This window comes from Staurois parvus, unplaced genomic scaffold (genome assembly GCF_062004578.1).
Source record: "Staurois parvus isolate SC_StPar_1 unplaced genomic scaffold, SC_StPar_1.0 ptg000783l, whole genome shotgun sequence".
In the NCBI taxonomy this organism is placed as follows: Eukaryota; Metazoa; Chordata; class Amphibia; order Anura; family Ranidae; genus Staurois; species Staurois parvus.
In genome coordinates this window covers 463,134-482,351 of record NW_028318579.1, presented here as the reverse complement: position 1 = coordinate 482,351, position 19,218 = coordinate 463,134, and the positions used below count along the sequence as shown (strand labels likewise).

At 45.8% G+C, this 19,218-nt stretch overlaps 1 protein-coding gene across 16 annotated transcripts in view; it reads right to left on the bottom strand.

The window, feature by feature from the left end:
- Window positions 1-19,218, bottom strand: part of PTK2 (protein tyrosine kinase 2) — a 473,957-nt gene that overhangs the window by 34,935 nt on the left and 419,804 nt on the right. For 11 of the 16 annotated variants that reach the window (XM_089654639.1, XM_089654641.1, XM_089654642.1 and 8 more), the window contains 2 exons: window positions 18,549-18,611; window positions 366-405 (listed from right to left, as the gene is read on the bottom strand). In XM_089654639.1, coding sequence (XP_089510765.1) covers window positions 366-405; window positions 18,549-18,611 — 103 coding nt within the window. The remainder of the gene's footprint in view (window positions 1-365; window positions 406-18,548; window positions 18,612-19,218) is intronic. The other 5 variants (XM_089654632.1, XM_089654636.1, XM_089654638.1 and 2 more) reach the window with 1 other exon arrangement.

Genomic DNA, 19,218 nt, shown 5'->3' with positions numbered 1-19,218 from the left:
TGGCTGGAGTTGTGGTTTACTTAAGCTGATCAACTTGACAGCTTCTACACATAAACTGAAAATGTAACATCAGACTCCAAGCACAGCTCCATTTTATGGAACATAAAAAAACAAAACAAAAAAAAAAAGCACAACTCGCCTTCCCCCCAAAAAAGAAAAAAAGAACTGAAAAAAAATCCCTCTTTTCCTGTAAAGAGGATCAATTGCTTTGTTAATATAGAAGGAGGCAGCCCTGGAAAAAAAAATGCAAAAAAAAAAAAAGAATTGATGAGTATTATCCCAAATGTGACAGGTCCCCTTTAAAGAAACCAATATTAGATAGTACTGGCAACACTCGGCTGCATTGCGTGATCTGTTCTGCTCACCTTGTTTCCCAACAGGCTGATAAATGTGCTGGTTCCCGGCCTGCAAAGACAAGGAGACAGAGTTTCCATCAGGATTCTAGGGCAGACAGCAATGTGCGTACACAAACTCTGCCTTATGTCACAACAGAAAACCAAACGCCAAGCGAGGCTTGAAAGGCACACATTGTCATTTTTTTTTACATTTTACAAACTTGCTGTTAAACAATATAATAAAATGTTACGGAAAGAACACAATATTATATCAGAAAGTTTAACGCTGATCTCAGGCCTTCCCTTCAGTCTTGCCCAGTTGTAGCGGCTCCTCTGCTGGACTGAAATGGCTTCCTCTGATTTCACTGCGCACAGTCTGGGGATGCAATAAACCTCTTATGTCAGATTTCCAGCAGCAGTTTCCTGAGGAACTACCTGCACCTAATTCAGGCAAGCATTGGCGCCCGTGTTGGTAACCCTACCGACACAGGCAAATTCAGAGTGAGCGTATCCCTGAAGATGTGTATGCGCACGAAATGCGTAGGGAGGAGCCACACTTGCAGACGTCACGCCGCCTCACCGCGGTTCACATCCATGCGGGCAGCGTTTTGCACGGGCACGAGAGCCCATTCATTTGAATAGACTCCTATGCCCGTGACACGCAGGGAAAGAAGTCCCTGTATTTCTTTGGAAAATGCAGCCCGCACAGGAACCTCGGTTCCCAGTACGGTTGTGTTTTCCAGTGCGGGCGGCATGCTATTAGAATTAATGACACCCGCCCACGGATCCGCATTTCTCTGTGCCGGTGGTGCGGCTGCATGGATTTTTGTGCGGATCTGCAGCGGCACCACCCGCACATATTTGAACCTAGGGTTAGACTGGATATGAATCACTCCCACCAACTCTCTGGAACACAATTTAGGCTGCAATTTTGCCCAATTTAAAGTTTCGACCGCTGTGTAGGAAATTTTGGGCATTTAATATAAAGAAGGGTTACGAGTATTGCACAGCTATACAGGAGTCACATAACAAAAAATAATTTCAAGTCCCCAGCGGCACACACAGCTGCAATGATTTGTCACACCACAATGACTGTCAATTAGCAGGGAGTGTCTGTTATAAGAGGTGCGTCTTTCTGCACTTTGATGTGTGAATTTTCCAAGTGTCACAATGCCAGTAATGGTTCAAAGTCCCTAACCCTCAAGGGGTGTACAATCTAAGGTCCCTAACTCACATTCATACATACACATACTAGGGACAATTTAGACAGGAGCCAATTAACCTACCAGCATGTCTTTGGAGTGTGGAAGGAAACCGGAGTACCCGGAGGAAACCCAGGCAGGCAGAGGGAGAATATGCAGACTCCAGGCAGGTGGTGCCATGGCTGGGATTCAAACCAATGCCCCCAGTACTGTCAGGCAGAAGTGCTAACCATTTAGCCACTGTGCTGCCCATAGGTCATGTTGAGCAGGCGCTACACCGGCCAAAAGCACCAGGGGGTCTAGTTCTTGATGTGGCATGTATACACCCCCATCCACTGTCTCTGCAGCTAAAGGGGTAGCAGTTGTGGGGCAGTAAAAGTGTGGCTCAACCGCAGGGTTTTACAGCCCCCCCCCCCAACTGCCAGAGTGAATGAGCCCTAACACAGAAAGTGGCTTCACAGTACTGGCTGTGCTGTCTGGCAGAGGAATATGAATCATAAAAGTGACCAGAGAGAATTATACATTCTATTTTCAGATAAGATATATGTGCATTGTTTTTGGCTTGTCCTGGACCTCCTTTGATCTGGAGTAGGATTTGCGGAGGTGGCAACGGCAGCGGGTTCTCCGGCGTGGATTTGTCCCTGCAAATTTGCTTATTGGGTGTATCCGTTTCGGGGATCCCAGCCAACCTAATGAGGCGAATTCACAATGCCATACTTTCCGGCGTATAAGACGACTTTTTATACTTTAAGACGACCCCCAATTGTTGGGGTATGTTTTTTACGCCGGGTATACAATGGGAACCTTGAGTTTGTTTGGGCCAAGCTGGTTCAAAACGAACATCCCTAATCTGTCAGCCCGCTGGATGTGCGGTTATACTGTATGGTAGCTTCGGCTACATACAGTATACCGCGCTGAGCCAATCACTGCGAGCGATGTATTCTATTAATGAATACAGAGCCTGCTCGGATTGGCTGAGGTTGTGACGTCATCAGCCCGCCTCTCTGACGCAGTCAATCCGAGCAGGCTCTGTATTCATTACTAGAATACATCGCTCGCCGTGATTGGCTCAGCGCAGTATACTGTATATATACTGTGAACTGTATGAAGCTGAAGCTACCGTACATACGGTATTATTGCAAATCCAGCGGGATGACAGATTAGTGGGTGTATTTTTAATCAAATCTGATTTTAAATGGTGTTGCCTCAGAAGGGGGGTAGTCTTATACGACGAGTATAGCCTGAATACGGCTGCCAGACGCATTCACCTTTCCAACCGCTCCATCTCCGCCACCCCCCTCTGCCAATCCCTCCACTGGCTTCCGATTGCGCAACGGATCAAATTCAAAATCCTAACACTGACGTACAAAGCTGTCCACCATACTGCCCCGAACTACATCACTGACCTAATATCCAAGTACCGCCCAGCACACACACTCCACTCCTCACAAGACCTCCTTCTCTCTAGTTCCCTGGTCTCCTCCTCCCATGCCCGCCTCCAGGACTTCTCCAGGGTGTCACCCATCCTCTGGAACTCCCTGCCCCAACCCATCAGATTATCAACTACTCTCCTCTCCTTTAGGCGCACCCTGAAAACCCATCTCTTCAGGGAAGCCTACCCCACCCCCTGCTAACTTGCCGACCTCCTCCACTCTTCCTACCACTCCATCCCCCACAGCTATCTCCTCCTGTGCCACCATCCCCTCCCTCCTAGATTGTAAGCTCGAAAGAGCAGGGCCCTCGATCCCCTTCATGTTTTGCATTGTATTGGTATTGTTCTGTCACATGTTCTGTCCCCCTTTGTAATGTACAGCGCTGAGCGAACTATCGGCGCTTTATAAATACTGTATAATAATAATAGCCCAAAACCTATGTTTTAACTAGAAAATTAGGGGGTCGTCTTATACACCCAGTCGCCTTATACGCCGGCAAATACGGTATCTGCGTTTCTACCGTATGGGCCATTGGCCTTCATTGGAAGTCACCAATGGTCCCTTTGGCCTCTGTTTTGCGGACAGTCGATATGGTCATGCTCATGGAACGTATTCAATATACGTTGTCGGATAGGATGCATTTATTCAACAGGAAATGGGACAGTTGGAGAACACATGAACACATCTTGTTCGATTGATGGTCTATCATGGGTTGATCTGTATTGAACCTTTGCTAGTTATGTGGTTGTTCTGCCCACCTTGGCTGCCTACCTCCTTCATGTACTTGATCTTGATTGTGTTATGATTGTGCTTTATATTACTGTTCATTACCTATGTGCCTATTTCTTGTTGTATATTCTACCTCACGAAATTGTGCGGTTTTTGTAATCTCTTAATAAAAACGTTTGTAAAAAAAAAAAAAAAAAAAATATATATATATATTTCAGCTGTGTATTTAGCTGGTTATTTTGATTCAGCTGTAAATGGTCCCCCCAATCATTATTAGGTCTTCAGTATTAGGAATTTCCATTATTTTTTGCCCTTTCTTAGGAACAGGGGCAGACTGACCATTTGGAAACTCAGGCACTGCCCAAGGGCCCGGGGTCAGTAGGTGGCCCCATGAGATTCCCCTGGTACCTTTTTCATAGGCTTTTTTGAGATTGGGCAAGGACACAGGGGCCCCATGATCCCCTATTGCCCGGGGGCCCCATGAGTTCTCAGTCCGCCCCTGCTTAGGAATAAGGGTTAAGGTCTGAAACAGAGCAGAGTGTTTTATCCGCCAGTGTAGTGACCCCTCCAGCTGCCTCCGTTCTATGCTGTGTTTATACTGAAGGATGGCTATTATTCACCCTCAATGCTAAGAAGTATAAAGCACGATCCAGCAAAAAAACAAAAGAAAAATGTGCTTTGGCTGTGTCAGTGACAAGATCTCTGAGGCTGGAGCATTATAAGCTGGGACAAGGGCAGGGGAGGGGGGGGGGACATGCTGGAATTTCGCTGTCATCTTATCTAAACCTCAGACTCATCCAAGTTCCCTTTCATGGTCTTCCAACCACAGGCATTCACAGAGAGGTCTCCCTCATCCGCGCTCCGTCTCGGGAATCGGGAGGTCGAGGATTTCACGGGACAGGAATGGAATCTGGAGAGCAGGAAAATATTTGTCTGTCGCTATGCTCTGAAGACAGCCTTTTCACGCTGAAATGTTTGATGTGACTCGTTCCATTTACCATCTCAGGGAAAAGGCTCTCCGACTACAGAGGCCTAAAACTGAGCGCAACCGCCAACTGACCGCGCAAAGAAGAATTTACACTACAAATGAAAGACAGAGAATGCTATGTTTGGAATTCTCTAAGGGCTCATTCACACTTGACTTTTTTTCCAACTCTTGCCAAATGCTCCTGTAGCGCTTGACAAGCGTTGGTCCGGCGTTTGCGGAGCGTTTTTAACACTCCAAAAACGCCACATGCGCGGTTTAGCGGCGGTTGCTAGGCGTTTGCCAAGCGTTAAAAACGCCCCACAAACGCCTATAATGAAGTTTGAATGGTTGCAACCCCCTCACAACCGTGTCGCAAACTCCTGCCGGGCGTTTGCAGAGCGGCACCATAGGCTTGAATAGGAGGCTTCAACTCCTGACTCGACCAGAGGCGTCCTTTTTGACGCGACGCTCCCGTTTGAACAGCACTATGTGCTGCAATGTGCAGAATTTTCCGAGGCGTTTGGAAAATGGTAAAAATGCTTCCCAAACGCCTATCTGCTGCTGGCTAACAAGGCTAGTGTGAACGCAGCCTAAGATGATCAATTCCTGTAAGAAAAGGTTGCATGATCTTTGATTGGCTGGCTTTATTTGGCTTCAATACTTGTCAAAACAAAGACGCAGATCATGTGCTTTGACTTCCCTGGTCAAGTCAACAACTGGCCAGGCAAGGATCATTGTCAGGAGATGGCCAGTAATGGCAGCGGTTTTTTTTCAGTACAAGCTGTAGAGAAGGTGGATTGCAATTTGCTGCAGCGGGTCTGTCGGCAAGGGGCGCTGGGGTGTCATTGTGAATGAATGGCACAGCTTTGCACCAACACGGGTGTGTAAACCGTTCACAGCGGTGGATGCACGATGTGTTGAGGTAATGTGCAATTTACTACAACACATCTGCATGAACATGATGCAATGGCATTCTGAATGGCATCCCAATTCATCCGTAATTGCCAACGGGACGCACACACCATTTTTTGGCAACACACGCTACGTACACATATCTGTCGGCAAGGCGCATAGTTGGTGCAGAATGAATGGCCCAGCTGTGCACCAACCCATGTAACATGCACTGCCGCACACTGCACTGCCACAGTGTGCACAGGCCCTCAGATGGAGACTGAAATGACTCCCAGTGCTGGAACCAATAGAATCTGAGAGCAACAGAACAACGGGAGTCATGTTGGGTGGGGGGCCCATGGAACCCAGCTTACTTTGCAGAGGTTGGGAGACCCCTGTCTCAGCTCCCCATATCCCTCTTATGTGCAAGTCACCCTGTGTCTCTTAGGAGCACAGAGTGACTAATGGACGCTGAGAATGCGGTTGGAATTACGTCAGATGGGACAGTGATATTTATGAGCCATATGAAGACTATTCATAGTTATATAGTTAGTCTGGCTGAAAAAAGACAAAAGTCCATCCAGTTCAACCGTAGAAAAAAAAAGTTTTCATCATCAGAAATGCATGCAAAGCATTTTCCATGTATTCACATGGACCCGCTACACCAGTGCAGTCAGTTCCAGGTTTTGCGTGAAGGAAACAATGGTAGAACGCGCCGCATTATGCTCATGATGGGATCCATAGTGAATACAACCAGAAAAGACAGGTCATCTCCACACATACTGCTCTCTCTGCTTCTGCTCTCTCTATTCCTCTCAAAATGTCTGAAATAGTTAATTATTTACTGTTTTTCAGTGCATTCTGGGCATTTGGAAAGGTTACATTGTTAGTCAGGTTGAAAAAAGACAAAAAACTCCATCCAGTTCAACCATAGAAAAAAAAAGTTATAATCCTACACCAACAGTTGATCCAGAGGAAGGCAAAATAACCCAGAAAAGAATGATGCAATTTGCTCCTGCTGGGAAAAAAATTCCTTCCTGATCCCCCCGAGAGGCAATAAGATATTCTCTGCATCAACTTTCCCTATAAATGTTATATCCAGTTATATTCTGTGTATCTAAGAAAGAATCCAGGACTTTTTTGAAGCAATCCACTGAGCTGGCCAGAACCAGCTCTTGAAGGAGTCTATTCCACATTTTCACAGCTCTCACTGTGAAGAAACCTTTCCGTGTTTGGAGATTACATTTCTTTTCCTCCAGACGTAAACATATTCCTGGTTGTTGATTCTGAACTAGACATGTGAATTGAAAGAGCTGATCACGCCGGCCTCTCCTCTACTCCAGTGTAGAAGCCAGACCATCTGCTCTGTAGTGAAATCCTAATTGACCAAACCATTGTCTAGGTGTGAATTCCCATTCACCTTTTGTTTTGGTCACTAAGCTAGCTAACCTAATGAACTTACTGTTTAGAGTGTTAAGTCTATTTCTGTATATAGCTGTGTTTGCATATGATCATGTGATCCCTCTCAGTGTGCATTGTATAAAAAGCCCGTTTGCGTTTAAAGAGTTCCATGTTCAGACAGTCTGGTGTCGTCTAGTCTTGTATGGTCGGCTGTGGTGTCTGTTGTCGGTGTTCGGACGGGGAAGCGGTATTCTAACGGAAGTAGTCTGGCGCAGTCTGGGTCGGTTCTGTTACACAAACTGCCCCCAAACTATATACAGATAGATTTCAAACCACACTACATAACTTCACTGTACATAACCGGTATCCTTTCTAGTGGCCAGCTCCCATCAATCATATATAAAGGTAAATCCACTAAGAAATAATACAGCTCGGCACAAGAACCCGATTATCAAGAAAACATAAAGGACAACTTTTGCTTTAATGATTTGCCCTCACCCCCCTGGAGTGCTGCCCAACAAGTGTTATACCTTCCTTCAGCCCCAGCATATATCAAACTTTACTGTGTGACCCCATTCAGAGCCTTTAATATGAACTTGGTGTCTTTGTGCTGTGCAAGCAAGCCACGGTCCAAAAAATCAACAATCCAAGTGACTGCTTGAACCCACCTTGAGTACGGCTTTACCATAGGAATCAATGGGACTGTGGTGCACAACAGCAGTACAAAGTGGCTGTTTTCGAAGGAAAGGTTGTGTGGTCCCAAGAGGGGTCACACACAGGGGCAGACTGACCATTTGGAAACTCGGGCACTGCCCAAGGGCCCGGGGTCAGTAGGGGGCCCCATGAGATGCCCCTGGTACCTTCTTCATAGGCTTTTTTGAGTTTGGGCAAGGACACAGGGGCCCCATGATCCCCATGAGTTGTCAGTCCGCCCCTGGTCACACAGTAAAGGATCAGGGTTGAAGGTAAAGAAAGCCATAGATTATATCATTTTCTTAACTTACACCATGGATGGAAGGAAAGAAAATTGATAAATTCCCCCATCAACACAGTCAGTGTTGATGGGGGAATCACTATTGCAGCACTGTTGTGTTCTACGAGCAGGGAGCCTTCCTTGCCGGCAGAAAACGATGATCCCTGCTGGCAGCTATAGCCACCGGCAGTGACAACCAGACAGGCTGGTTGTACTGAAACTGATCGATGGATTGACTTCAGCACAACCAGCCTGCCCATAGATGGATTATTAATAGGTAAAGTTGATCCAGGGAATATCCGATTGCCTCTCGGGGGATCAGGAAGGAATTTTTTCCCCTGCAGGGGCAAATCAGATCATGCTTTGCTGGGCTATTTTGTGCCTTCTTCTGGATCAACTGTGGGTATAGGATAACTTTTTTTTTTTTTTTTTAATGGCTGAAGTGGATGGACTTTTGTCTTTTTTCAGCCAGACTATGTAAATCTCGGGCAGTCCCTGCTGAACTGGCTGAGATTCAATCAATCTATGGCCGGCTTTTAAGCAGTAGTAATCTGCATCTGGGAAAAAAAAGGCAAGTTAAAGCCATAATGTGCTAGTATGCATTGCATACTAGTTTGCTCAGCGCTTTACAATATAAGGGAGACAGTACAATTACAATACATTCCAACAGAAGGAATAGGAGGGCCCGGCTCGTGGAGCTTACAATCTAAAGGAGGGGGAGGTGATACAAAAGGTGATAGCTGCGGGGGATGATCTGGTGTGGGTTATTCAAGTACAGTTCTTAGGTGGAGGTGGGGTAGGCTTCCCTGAAGAAGTGAATTTTCAAAGATCGCCTAAAGGCAGACAGGGTGGGGGCAGACCGGACATACTGTGGTAGGGTGTTCCAGAGGATGGGAGAGGCTCTGGAGAAGTCCTGGAGGTGACCATGGGAGGAGGTGATGAGGGAGCTAGAGAGGAAGATATCTTGCGAGGAGCGGAGTGGGCGATATCTGCAGATGAGGTTGGTGATGTAGCTAGGGGCAGTGTTGTGGATGGCTTTGTAAGCTGTGGTTAGTATTTTGAATTTGATACGTTGGGATAGTGGAAGCCAGTGAAGGGATTGGCAGAGAGGGACAGCAGTCGCTGATCGGTTGGTAAGGTGTATGAGTCTAGCAGCAGTTGCTGATTTTTTTGGTAAGGTGTATGAGTCTAGCAGCAGTTGCTGATTGATTGGTAAGGTGTATGAGTCTAGCAGCAGTTGCTGATTGATTGGTAAGGTGTATGAGTCTAGCAGCAGTCGCTGATCGGTTGGTAAGGTGTATGAGTCTAGCAGCAGTTGCTGATCGGCTGGTAAGGTGTATGAGTCTAGCAGCAGTTGCTGATTGATTGGTAAGGTGTATGAGTCTAGCAGCAGTTGCTGATTTTTTTGGTAAGGTGTATGAGTCTAGCAGCAGTCGCTGATCGGTTGGTAAGGTGTATGAGTCTAGCAGCAGTTGCTGATCGGCTGGTAAGGTGTATGAGTCTAGCAGCAGTTGCTGATTTTTTTGGTAAGGTGTATGAGTCTAGCAGCAGTCGCTGATCGGTTGGTAAGGTGTATGAGTCTAGCAGCAGTTGCTGATTGGTTGGTAAGGTGTATGAGTCTAGCAGCAGCATTCATAATAGACTAAAGGGGGGATAGCCTGTGTAACGGTAGACCAGTGAGGAGGGAGTTGCAGTAATCAAGGCGGGATAAAACCAAGGCGTATAGGTCCTAGTGGGCGGCACATAGAGGGAAGGGGGGAGTCAATTAGAAAAAAAAAAAAAAAAAAAAAGCAATTTAAGTGACGCTATTTTTTTAAAATGGAGCGTTGGAAGGGTTTGAACCCAATTTCATTGTTGTCCATGTCCCCACTTAGAAAAATCAGCCCCACTATTGGTCCTGGTGATCAACATTTCTGGTACAGAAAGTGAAAAAAAAAAAATCCAGGAAGGTGTCGGTAATTCTAAGAATCTGCACTCTTTCCAAAGTGGGAATTGCCCGCACATTGTAAATATTTTCCTTTGTTTCCTGTTGCATCTCCCAGACAGGAAGTGAAGGGAAATCTCAAGAAACACAGACAGCAAGGGATAAACAGACAGGGGTTTTAACCCTTTCCCACTTCATCCAAAACAAACAAAAGGTTCAATACACACAAAACGTCAGTTTTGGGTGGATGATGGCACCACTTATCTAGGTCTTAAATCTGTTGGGACTTTGGGTGTCTTTTATGGCTATTACAAAAAGGTTTAATGTTTTTTGTTTTGTTTACTTTGGATGAAGGACAAGGCAGCAGGAGGAGTGAGACTGTGACTGGAGGGTGCAGAGCCAGGAAATCTGGCAGGAAGATCTAACAGCTGGAACCCTTGAAGTAGAAGAAAAGATTTCGGCTTCCCTGGAGCTCCTACCACTGTGCAAGTATGTTCGGCATATTTGCACGATGACACTCTTACCATGAAAGGTGCCCCCTCCATCAATGCAACGTCTGAGTTTCCCCTCGCCACTTCCATCCTCTCCCTGTCTTCTTCTGGGTTCAGAGTCCTCAGTCAACTTGATTGGCAAGGCTGAGATGAACCAACTTCTAAAGAAAGTTACTTCATCCCACCCCTACCACATGCATGGCTGTCCTACTGGATATCGTATGTACTCTCCAGCGCCTCAGGATATGCACAGCCAAAAGGGAAGCCAAGGGTACCAGGACAGCGACAACCAAAGGAAATGCTTCAGGGGTGCAGCCCTCCTCAGACGGGGAAATTAGCCATTGGATAGAGAGAAAACAGGTGGCGCACACACCTAGTGCATTATCCAAGGTTTGTTGTAGGAGTGAAAGAATAATAAAAACATACTCACAGACGAAGCATGTATCGAAAAAGCATAGAAAAATGACAATGGCCACAACGGCAGGCAAGGTGTTCTCACTGTCAGTGCGGTCAAATGACTGACACGTTTCGGGGACGAATCCCTTTCCTCAGAGCTGATGACCAACCTCTGATGCTTGATGTTGAGGCATCAACAGCGAGGCTCTTACTTTCCATTCATCATACATCAGCATCAGAGGCTGGTCATCAGCTCTGAGGAAAGGGATTCGTCCCCGAAACGCATCAGTAATTTGACCGCACTGACAGTGAGAACACCTTGCCCGCCGTTGTGGCCATTTTCATTTTTCTATGCTTTTTAGATACATGCTTCGTCTGTGAGTATGTTTTTATTATTCTTTCGCTCCTACAATAAACCTTGGATAATGCACTAGGTGTGTGCGCCACCTGTTTTCTCTCTATCCAATGGTTGTCCTACTACCTACCTAAACTGCCCACACACACAGCAATCTGACTTTACAATCAGTTCCAGATTCACCAAATCTATCTGCTTTGAAGGCATATCTAAACAATCCCTTCAAGGTGTATGCAATGTGACAGATCCTTTTACTATGTAGTTAAAAGACATTGTACAATCAGATTGTTACATGTATGGCCAACTTTAGAAAGAAATAAGCCAGAGGGTCCGTTCCCCCCCCCGCTTAACCACTTCCTGACCGGCCGTTGCATATAAACGGCTGGACGGGGGCAGTGCAGGGTCGGGTGGCCATTTATAAACAGCCTCCCCGCACCCTGCTTGTGCACGCTCCCTCGGAGCGCGCAGCACCACGATCCGGTGCCCGCTGTGTCCTCCGGACACAGTGAAACACCGATCGTCGGACGGGACCTCTGTACGAGGTCCCGATCATGTGATCACTGATTGGCCAATCAGTGATCACGTGCAAAGTAGTAAGCAAGATGTCACTTGTGACATCATTGCTTACTACGTGTGAAATCTGTGAATGATCACAGAGGTCACATGGTACAAGGCTATTCACAACAGCCTTGTACCATGTGACAAGCTGTGACCAATCACAGCTCACTCAGTACTTCTCAATGAGTGCAAGAATGCAGACAGAGAGAAAGAGAAATGATTGCTTTTACATCCTATATGGGTTTAAAAGCCATCAGTGTAAAAAAAAAAAAAAAAAAAAAAAATCTTCATCACCCCCAAGTATTACAGTGTCACCATGGTGACACTGTACTGCTAGGGTGACAGTATGTATAAAAAAAAAAATAAAAAATAATATAAAAAAATAAAATTAGGATGTAAAAAAAAAAATGTTTAAAAATTATAATTTTTGGTTATAAACTAATTTGGATTTTTTTTTTACTAAAAGATAATGGAATAAATTTTGGCAAAGATTTATGATGAAATATTATTTATTTGCAAAATTTTATAAAAAACCTCACTTTTTTTCAAAATTTTTGGACTTTTTCATTTAAATAGCAAAAAAAATAAAAATCCCAGCGGTGAATAAATACCACCAAAATAAAGCTTTATCTGTCTCAAAAAAAATGGTAAAAAATTAATTTGGGTACAGTGTTGCATGACCGCGCAATTGTCATTCAAAGTGTGATAGCGCTGAAAGCTGGAAATTGCCCTGGTCAGGAAGGGGGTAAAAGTGTCCGGACTGGAAGTGGTTAATCTGCATTCATAACTAAAATAATTTTGAGCGAATAAACATGACCCCAGAATAGTTCTACTTACTGCACTTTTAGGGCTCATCACCATACTGCACCATGATTGTTCGCTTTTTTCTTTTGAGTGACGGTCTGATCATCTCTCACTTTGGATACTAAATCACCTTTGGAGTGGATTTTCAACTTTGAAGAAATGAGGGATGAACTCCAACAGATGATGTGCTGCAGTGTTGTTGTCACCATATTATTTATTTCTCCAAGAACAACAAGTACTATATGCTGGTTTTTCAACAATCAGCATATTACTCCGGTGAGTTCTATTTAACCATTTTTGGCGGTGGATATACTTGGTGATGAATTATTTTGGACATTATTGATAATTTGAACTTTTTCGTTTTTGCTGGATTTTATTTTGATTTAAAATATTGTTTCTTATTGTTTTGTTATTTATTTTCTTGTTATACTTTTGCATGTATTTAAGCGCAACCTATTTTTTTGAAGTTTTGTATATCCTATAAGTTTATAGGCTAGGTTTTGCAGCTGTTTTATATAATTTCCGTGGCGCTGGTTCTTTATTTATACATTCGACATTGTATTGCCGCCTCACCCCCTGCTATAACCCCTTGAAACCCGCACTAGCACACTGCAACCACGTGCACTGCACACGGTTGTAGAGCTTGGGATGGGGTGTATAATTCATGCTGCGGCTGCGAAGCAAAACACTGCAGCCATGGCATGTGTACACATTCCCCCCGTGTCTGCCTCTGTAGCTAAAGAGGGAGCGGCAAAAACACAGCTCAGCCATGGAGTTTTACCACCCTCCCCCCAACTGCTAGTGCGAACTGCATTCCAGCTGTAACCAGGCTGGTGCTAACAGTGATGCTGATAGTAAACTTGGTGGGGATTAATAGGTTGCCTCCCACTGCTCTGTCATAAATAATCTCTCCCAGTTTTTGACTGTGAAAACAGAATAATAAGATGGTCCCATACACAGCCTTCAGCAAAGGACAAAGAAAAAGAAACGCCACTGGACTGCAATCATCAAAGGCACAACATACGCCCAGTCCCTGAGGGGGTAAAAGCGATTATTCACAGAGTGCAATAAAATTCTGCCTTGCAGCATCAGTGTTCTCAGTTCACATCTCGGTCAGGATATATCTGCATGGAGTTTGCATGTTTTTCCTCTGCTTGTAGGGGTTTCCTCTGGTACTCTGTTTTTTTCTCTTTGCACTCTAAAGATTGGTTCACAGGTGAATTGGCTCCTGTCTATTATTATTTATTTCAGGTACTTATATAGCGCCATCCATTTACACAGCGCTTTACATATATATTGTACATTCACATCAGTCCCTAACCCTCAAGGGGCGTACAATCTAAGGTCCCTAACCCTCAAGGGGCGTACAATCTAAGGTCCCTAACCCTCAAGGGGCGTACAATCTAAGGTCCCTAACCCTCAAGGGGCGTACAATCTAAGGTCCCTAACCCTCAAGGGGCGTACAGTCTAAGGTCCCTAACCCTCAAGGAACGTACAATCTAAGGTCCCTAACCCTCAAGGGGCGTACAATCTAAGGTCCCTAACCCTCAAGGGGCGTACAATCTAAGGTCCCTAACCCTCAAGGGGTGTACAATCTAAGGTCCCTAACCCTCAAGGGGTGTACAATCTAAGGTCCCTAACCCTCAAGGGGCGTACAATCTAAGGTCCCTAACCCTCAAGGGGCGTACAATCCAAGGTCCCTAACCCTCAAGGGGCGTACAATCCAAGGTCCCTAACCCTCAAGGGGCGTACAATCAAAGGTCCCTAACCCTCAAGGGGCGTACAATCAAAGGTCCCTAACCCTCAAGGGGCGTACAATCAAAGGTCCCTAACCCTCAAGGGGCGTACAATCTAAGGTCCCTAACCCTCAAGGAACGTACAATCTAAGGTCCCTAACCCTCAAGGGGCGTACAATCCAAGGTCCCTAACCCTCAAGGGGCGTACAATCCAAGGTCCCTAACCCTCAAGGGGCGTACAATCCAAGGTCCCTAACCCTCAAGGGGCGTACAATCCAAGGTCCCTAACCCTCAAGGGGCGTACAATCTAAGGTCCCTAACCCTCAAGGAACGTACAATCTAAGGTCCCTAACTCACATTCATACATACACATACTAGGGCCAATTTAGACAGGATCCAATTAACCTACCAGCATGTCTTTGGAGTGTGGGAGGAAACCGGAGTACCCAGAGGAAACCCACGCAGGTACAGGGAGAACATGCAAACTCCAGGCAGGTGGTGCCATGGTTGGGATTCACCAACGACCCGAGTACTGCCAGGCGGAAGTGCTAACCATGTAGCCACCGTGATGCCGACTAGAATGTGTGTGTATATATATATGAGAGATCGGGATCTTAGATTGTAAGCTCCTTGAGGACAGGGACTGGTGGGACTGATTAGTAAGGCATGGCATAAATTGATGGAGCTATATAAATGCCTGTAATAATAAGAGTAATAATAAAAATAGTAATAATAATAAAAAAATATATAATAATTATTATAATAATGATGCCACATGAATTGCTACAAATTGTACTGCAAATACCAAGCGCAGCTTTTGAAGCAAATCCAAACCCTAAAGAAATGGAATATATTGCAGCTTAGCAATTCTTAGATGTGATGGCTGCATTCGGTTTCCTTTTTTACTCAAAAACACTTCTTGTCCTAGATTGGCTAAAATCATTGCAATGTATCTATGGAGGGAACAACGCTGTCATCTTAGGCTGCTCCTCTAATTTGGACTACATACACATCCAGGGGTGTTTTTACCACAAGGCAAACAAGGCTTTTGCCTAGGGCGGCATTTTTCAGGGGGGCAGCACTGCCCCTTGGAAGAAGGGATGGAAGAAGGGACACGTGCAGCATGGGGACCAGGTGGGATCCGAGAGAGGCTGTGGGCTTCTTGACGGTGTATGCACAGCCCGACTCTCTTTCCCGGGGATGTCCAGAGCTGTGAAGGTGTTTTCTCTTTCTTGATGGGGGGTGGCCAGTGTATGGGGGTCGGTGGTAGTGGAAAGCTTTCTCAGGTGTGGGGGGGGGGCAGGGGTGTTGGTCAATGTCAGGCTCTCTCCACAGGGAGTTGGTGGTGTTGATTGGTGCCAGACTCTTTCTGCGGAGGGGGGGGGGGGTGTTAGGTGGCCAATACACCACTGTACACATCCTAGTCTCTTCATTTCCATTACATCAGGGAGATATGCAGTTTACTGAGGATAGTTTAGGAGGCAGATGGCGTTGTTTAAGATTTTAGGACCCTGCATTGGCAGTATCAACAGGTATTTTCCATTTGTGGCTTACATGGCTAGGTTGCAAAAAAGACATCTAGTGCAACTTTACAATAGGAAAACTAATGCAGGCACCACAGCTGCAAATGAATACATTTTTGTTTTTTGGGTTTAGATATCCTTAACGTGCTGCTGTCCCACATAACAAACATGTGTGGCACTAAAAGCGTGGGCTCCAACACCCACATTCCGCACATGTGTCACCGGGCAGTTGAGGTTTATGAGTGTGCTCATTGCGTGCTCCTAACACAGACTGAGCGGTCAATGACAGCTCTTGGCCCCCACTAGTGACTGGCTCCCGATCATGTGATTGGTCATATGATCGCCGATCCCTCCCACCCCTGGTGGTGTATTTAGGTTTTGTGCTGCTCTAGGCAACACAAAAATCATCTGCCCCCATGGACACAACTAACACCACCCCTCTTTCCCCCTCCAGAGCCTGACATTGACTTTCACCCTTGCCTCCCACCTGGGAGAACCTTCCACTACCCCCCCCCCACAGCGATAGAGAGAAAGACACCCATCTTCACAGCTCCGGACATCTCTGACGAGAATCAGGCTCTACATACACCATTGAGCAACCTGCAGCCTCTCTCGGATCCCACATGGTTCCCAAGGTGCGCATGTCCCTTCTTCCGTGGGGATGTGCTGCCCCCCTGAAAAATGCCGCCCTAGGCATGTGCCTTATTTACCTTGTGGTAAATACGCCCCTGCCCACCCCCCCTTTCCCCCAGCGTACAGACCCTTTTAAAGGGATGCCAGGGCTGGGCTGGAATGGGTGTAAACATAGTAATCGCGCTCATTTTGAATGTGGCACCCAATGATATCTGGGGCATGCTTTCAGCTTGCTTCATAAAGTATATGATAAGGTAGCAATGAGATGTGAAATGGGAAGGTATGCAAAGCACTTACAGGAGTTGATTAATAGAACAGTATCTAAAAGCTGACACCTTCACAGTTCAAAGGAAATGCAAAGGCAACACCCAAGAAACCACTAAAAACCCGAGTGAAGAACCACAAGAAAAAGTTGCACTAACATGCTGTAAGCTGTACACACATCACAGGAAAACTGACATGTCCGCAAACAAAGAAACCTAGAAAATAATGAAATCTCTCCATTCACCGGAGCCGAGGATGTGAATCCGGTCAGTTCATCATTCCAACACAGATATACAGATTTTGTTTTTCTGCAAGGGATATGACACAATGAGGAATGGGGTAGCATGGTAATAAAGCAGACCGAAAAACCCAGGCATCCCATAAATGTGACCTTTGGCTATAAAATGGAAATATTCACAAGCCTCCTGTGTCTTCTAATTGGCCAGTTTGTATTCACTGGTCATGTGGTCTGTACTGATCAATGTTTACGGATAGCTATTGGCTGGCTGGCTCGTGTTGAACATCATTACCTGAAGATTCCCTGACGCAGAGAATGACACCAATGCCAAAGCACTGCTGACTGACCAGGGATTTCTCAGCACTGTCATTGGTGTTTACTGCAAAGAGGTGGATTTTTACATGAATGTGACATGTCAGTATAGGTTTACACATTTTAATTTGTCGTTTAAATACATTAGTGTAGGAAAATCTAACAATAATGAAGCCTGTATATAAGGTAACAGAGTGTACCTTGTCAGATAGTGGAGGGAGAAGCAGTGCTGGATGTGTAAGCTGCACATCAGGTGAAAGTGTCAGATAGTGGAGGGGGACGCAGTGCTGGATATGTAAGCTGTATACAAACATACAGTGTGTGCCTTGTCAGATAGTGGAGGAGGAATCAGTGCTGGATCAGTAAGCTGCATATAAACTTACAGTGGAGGAGGAAGCAGTGCTGGATCAGTAAGCTGTATATAAACATACAGTGTGTGCCTTGTCAGATAGTGGAGGAGGAAGCAGTGCTGGATCAGTAAGCTGTATATAAACATACAGTGTGCCTTGTCAGATAGTGGAGGAGGAAGCAGTGCTGGATCAGTAAGCTGTACATAAACGTACAGTGTGTGCCTTGTCAGATAGTGGAGGAGGAAGCAGTGCTGGATCAGTAAGCTGTACATAAACGTACAGTGTGTGCCTTGTCAGATAGTGGAGGAGGAAGCAGTGCTGGATCAGTAAGCTGTATATAAAAAGACAGTGTGTGCCTTGTCAGATAGTGGAGGAGGAAGCAGTGCTGGATCAGTAAGCTGTATATAAACGTACAGTGTGCGCCTTGTCAGATAGTGGAGGAGGAAGCAGTGCTGGATCAGTAAGCTGTATATAAACGTACAGTGGAGGAGGAAGCAGTGCTGGATCAGTAAGCTGCATATAAACGTACAGTGGAGGAGGAAGCAGTGCTGGATCAGTAAGCTGCATATAAACGTACAGTGGAGGAGGAAGCAGTGCTGGATCAGTAAGCTGCATATAAACGTACAGTGGAGGAGGAAGCAGTGCTGGATCAGTAAGCTGTATATAAACGTACAGTGGAGGAGGAAGCAGTGCTGGATCAGTAAGCTGCATATAAACGTACAGTGGAGGAGGAAGCAGTGCTGGATCAGTACGTTATAACTTAGCTGCTGTTCGTGGCAATGGATGGAAACCATTGAAAAGTCTGAAGGTTACTCAAGTGACGGCTAACAGACCCCCACTTGCTCCCTTGTGGGGGTACCTGCCATTCACTCAGCTGTTTCTGGCTCTCAGGCCTGGAGGCTTCTTTACGGAAAGGTATTTGAACTATCTCCCTAGCCGGCAGTGTCAGACAGCAGACAGCTGTTACCCAGGCAAAACACAGACTTCCAAAACATGTTTTCCTAACAGGAAAAGTCTAGAGAAGGAAGCTTACCGGACACTGTATGCTTCCATCCGCATGGTCAATGCTGCCCCGGGAGAGCCTGACATCGGGCTTCTGGAAACAAGTAATAAAAGTAATAGATGTGTTACTAGCAGGAAAACATACGAGGCACAACGTCCAACAAACAACCTTCTCAGAGGGAAAAACAAAAAGCCAAGCAATGCTTTGCACAATCCTCTCCCCCTGCAAGTCTGAAACGGTTAAGCAAGAAGGTGGTGAGAACACAAAGCCGAGGGCAGATCCAGCTTCTGCAAAGATCACGAAAACCGAGAATCCTACCATCCGGCCCACGCAGCACTTGAACACTTGCATGTTGGTAAGAGTTCTCTGCGCAGATCCCCGGGAAGCGTCTTGAGGGTAAACAGGAGACGAGGCGATGCATTAATTCCAGTTTCCTGCGAGAGGAAAGATCTTGTGTGCGCGGCTTGGCTGCAGCCGCCAGAGTGGAAGTGGGGCCAATTACTGAATCTTTTTAGCATTGCACAAGCAAGGCTTTTTTTTTTTTTCTTTCCCCCTCTCTCTTCTCTTTATTGCACAGGAAGAACTGGAGGACAGAGAGCGATGACTTGGCTACGTGAACAGATCATAAATTATGTCCTCGGCTAGAGGCGCACAAAAGATAGTTTAAAGCTTCTGCCTGAGATTTGTAGTCTGACGTCCA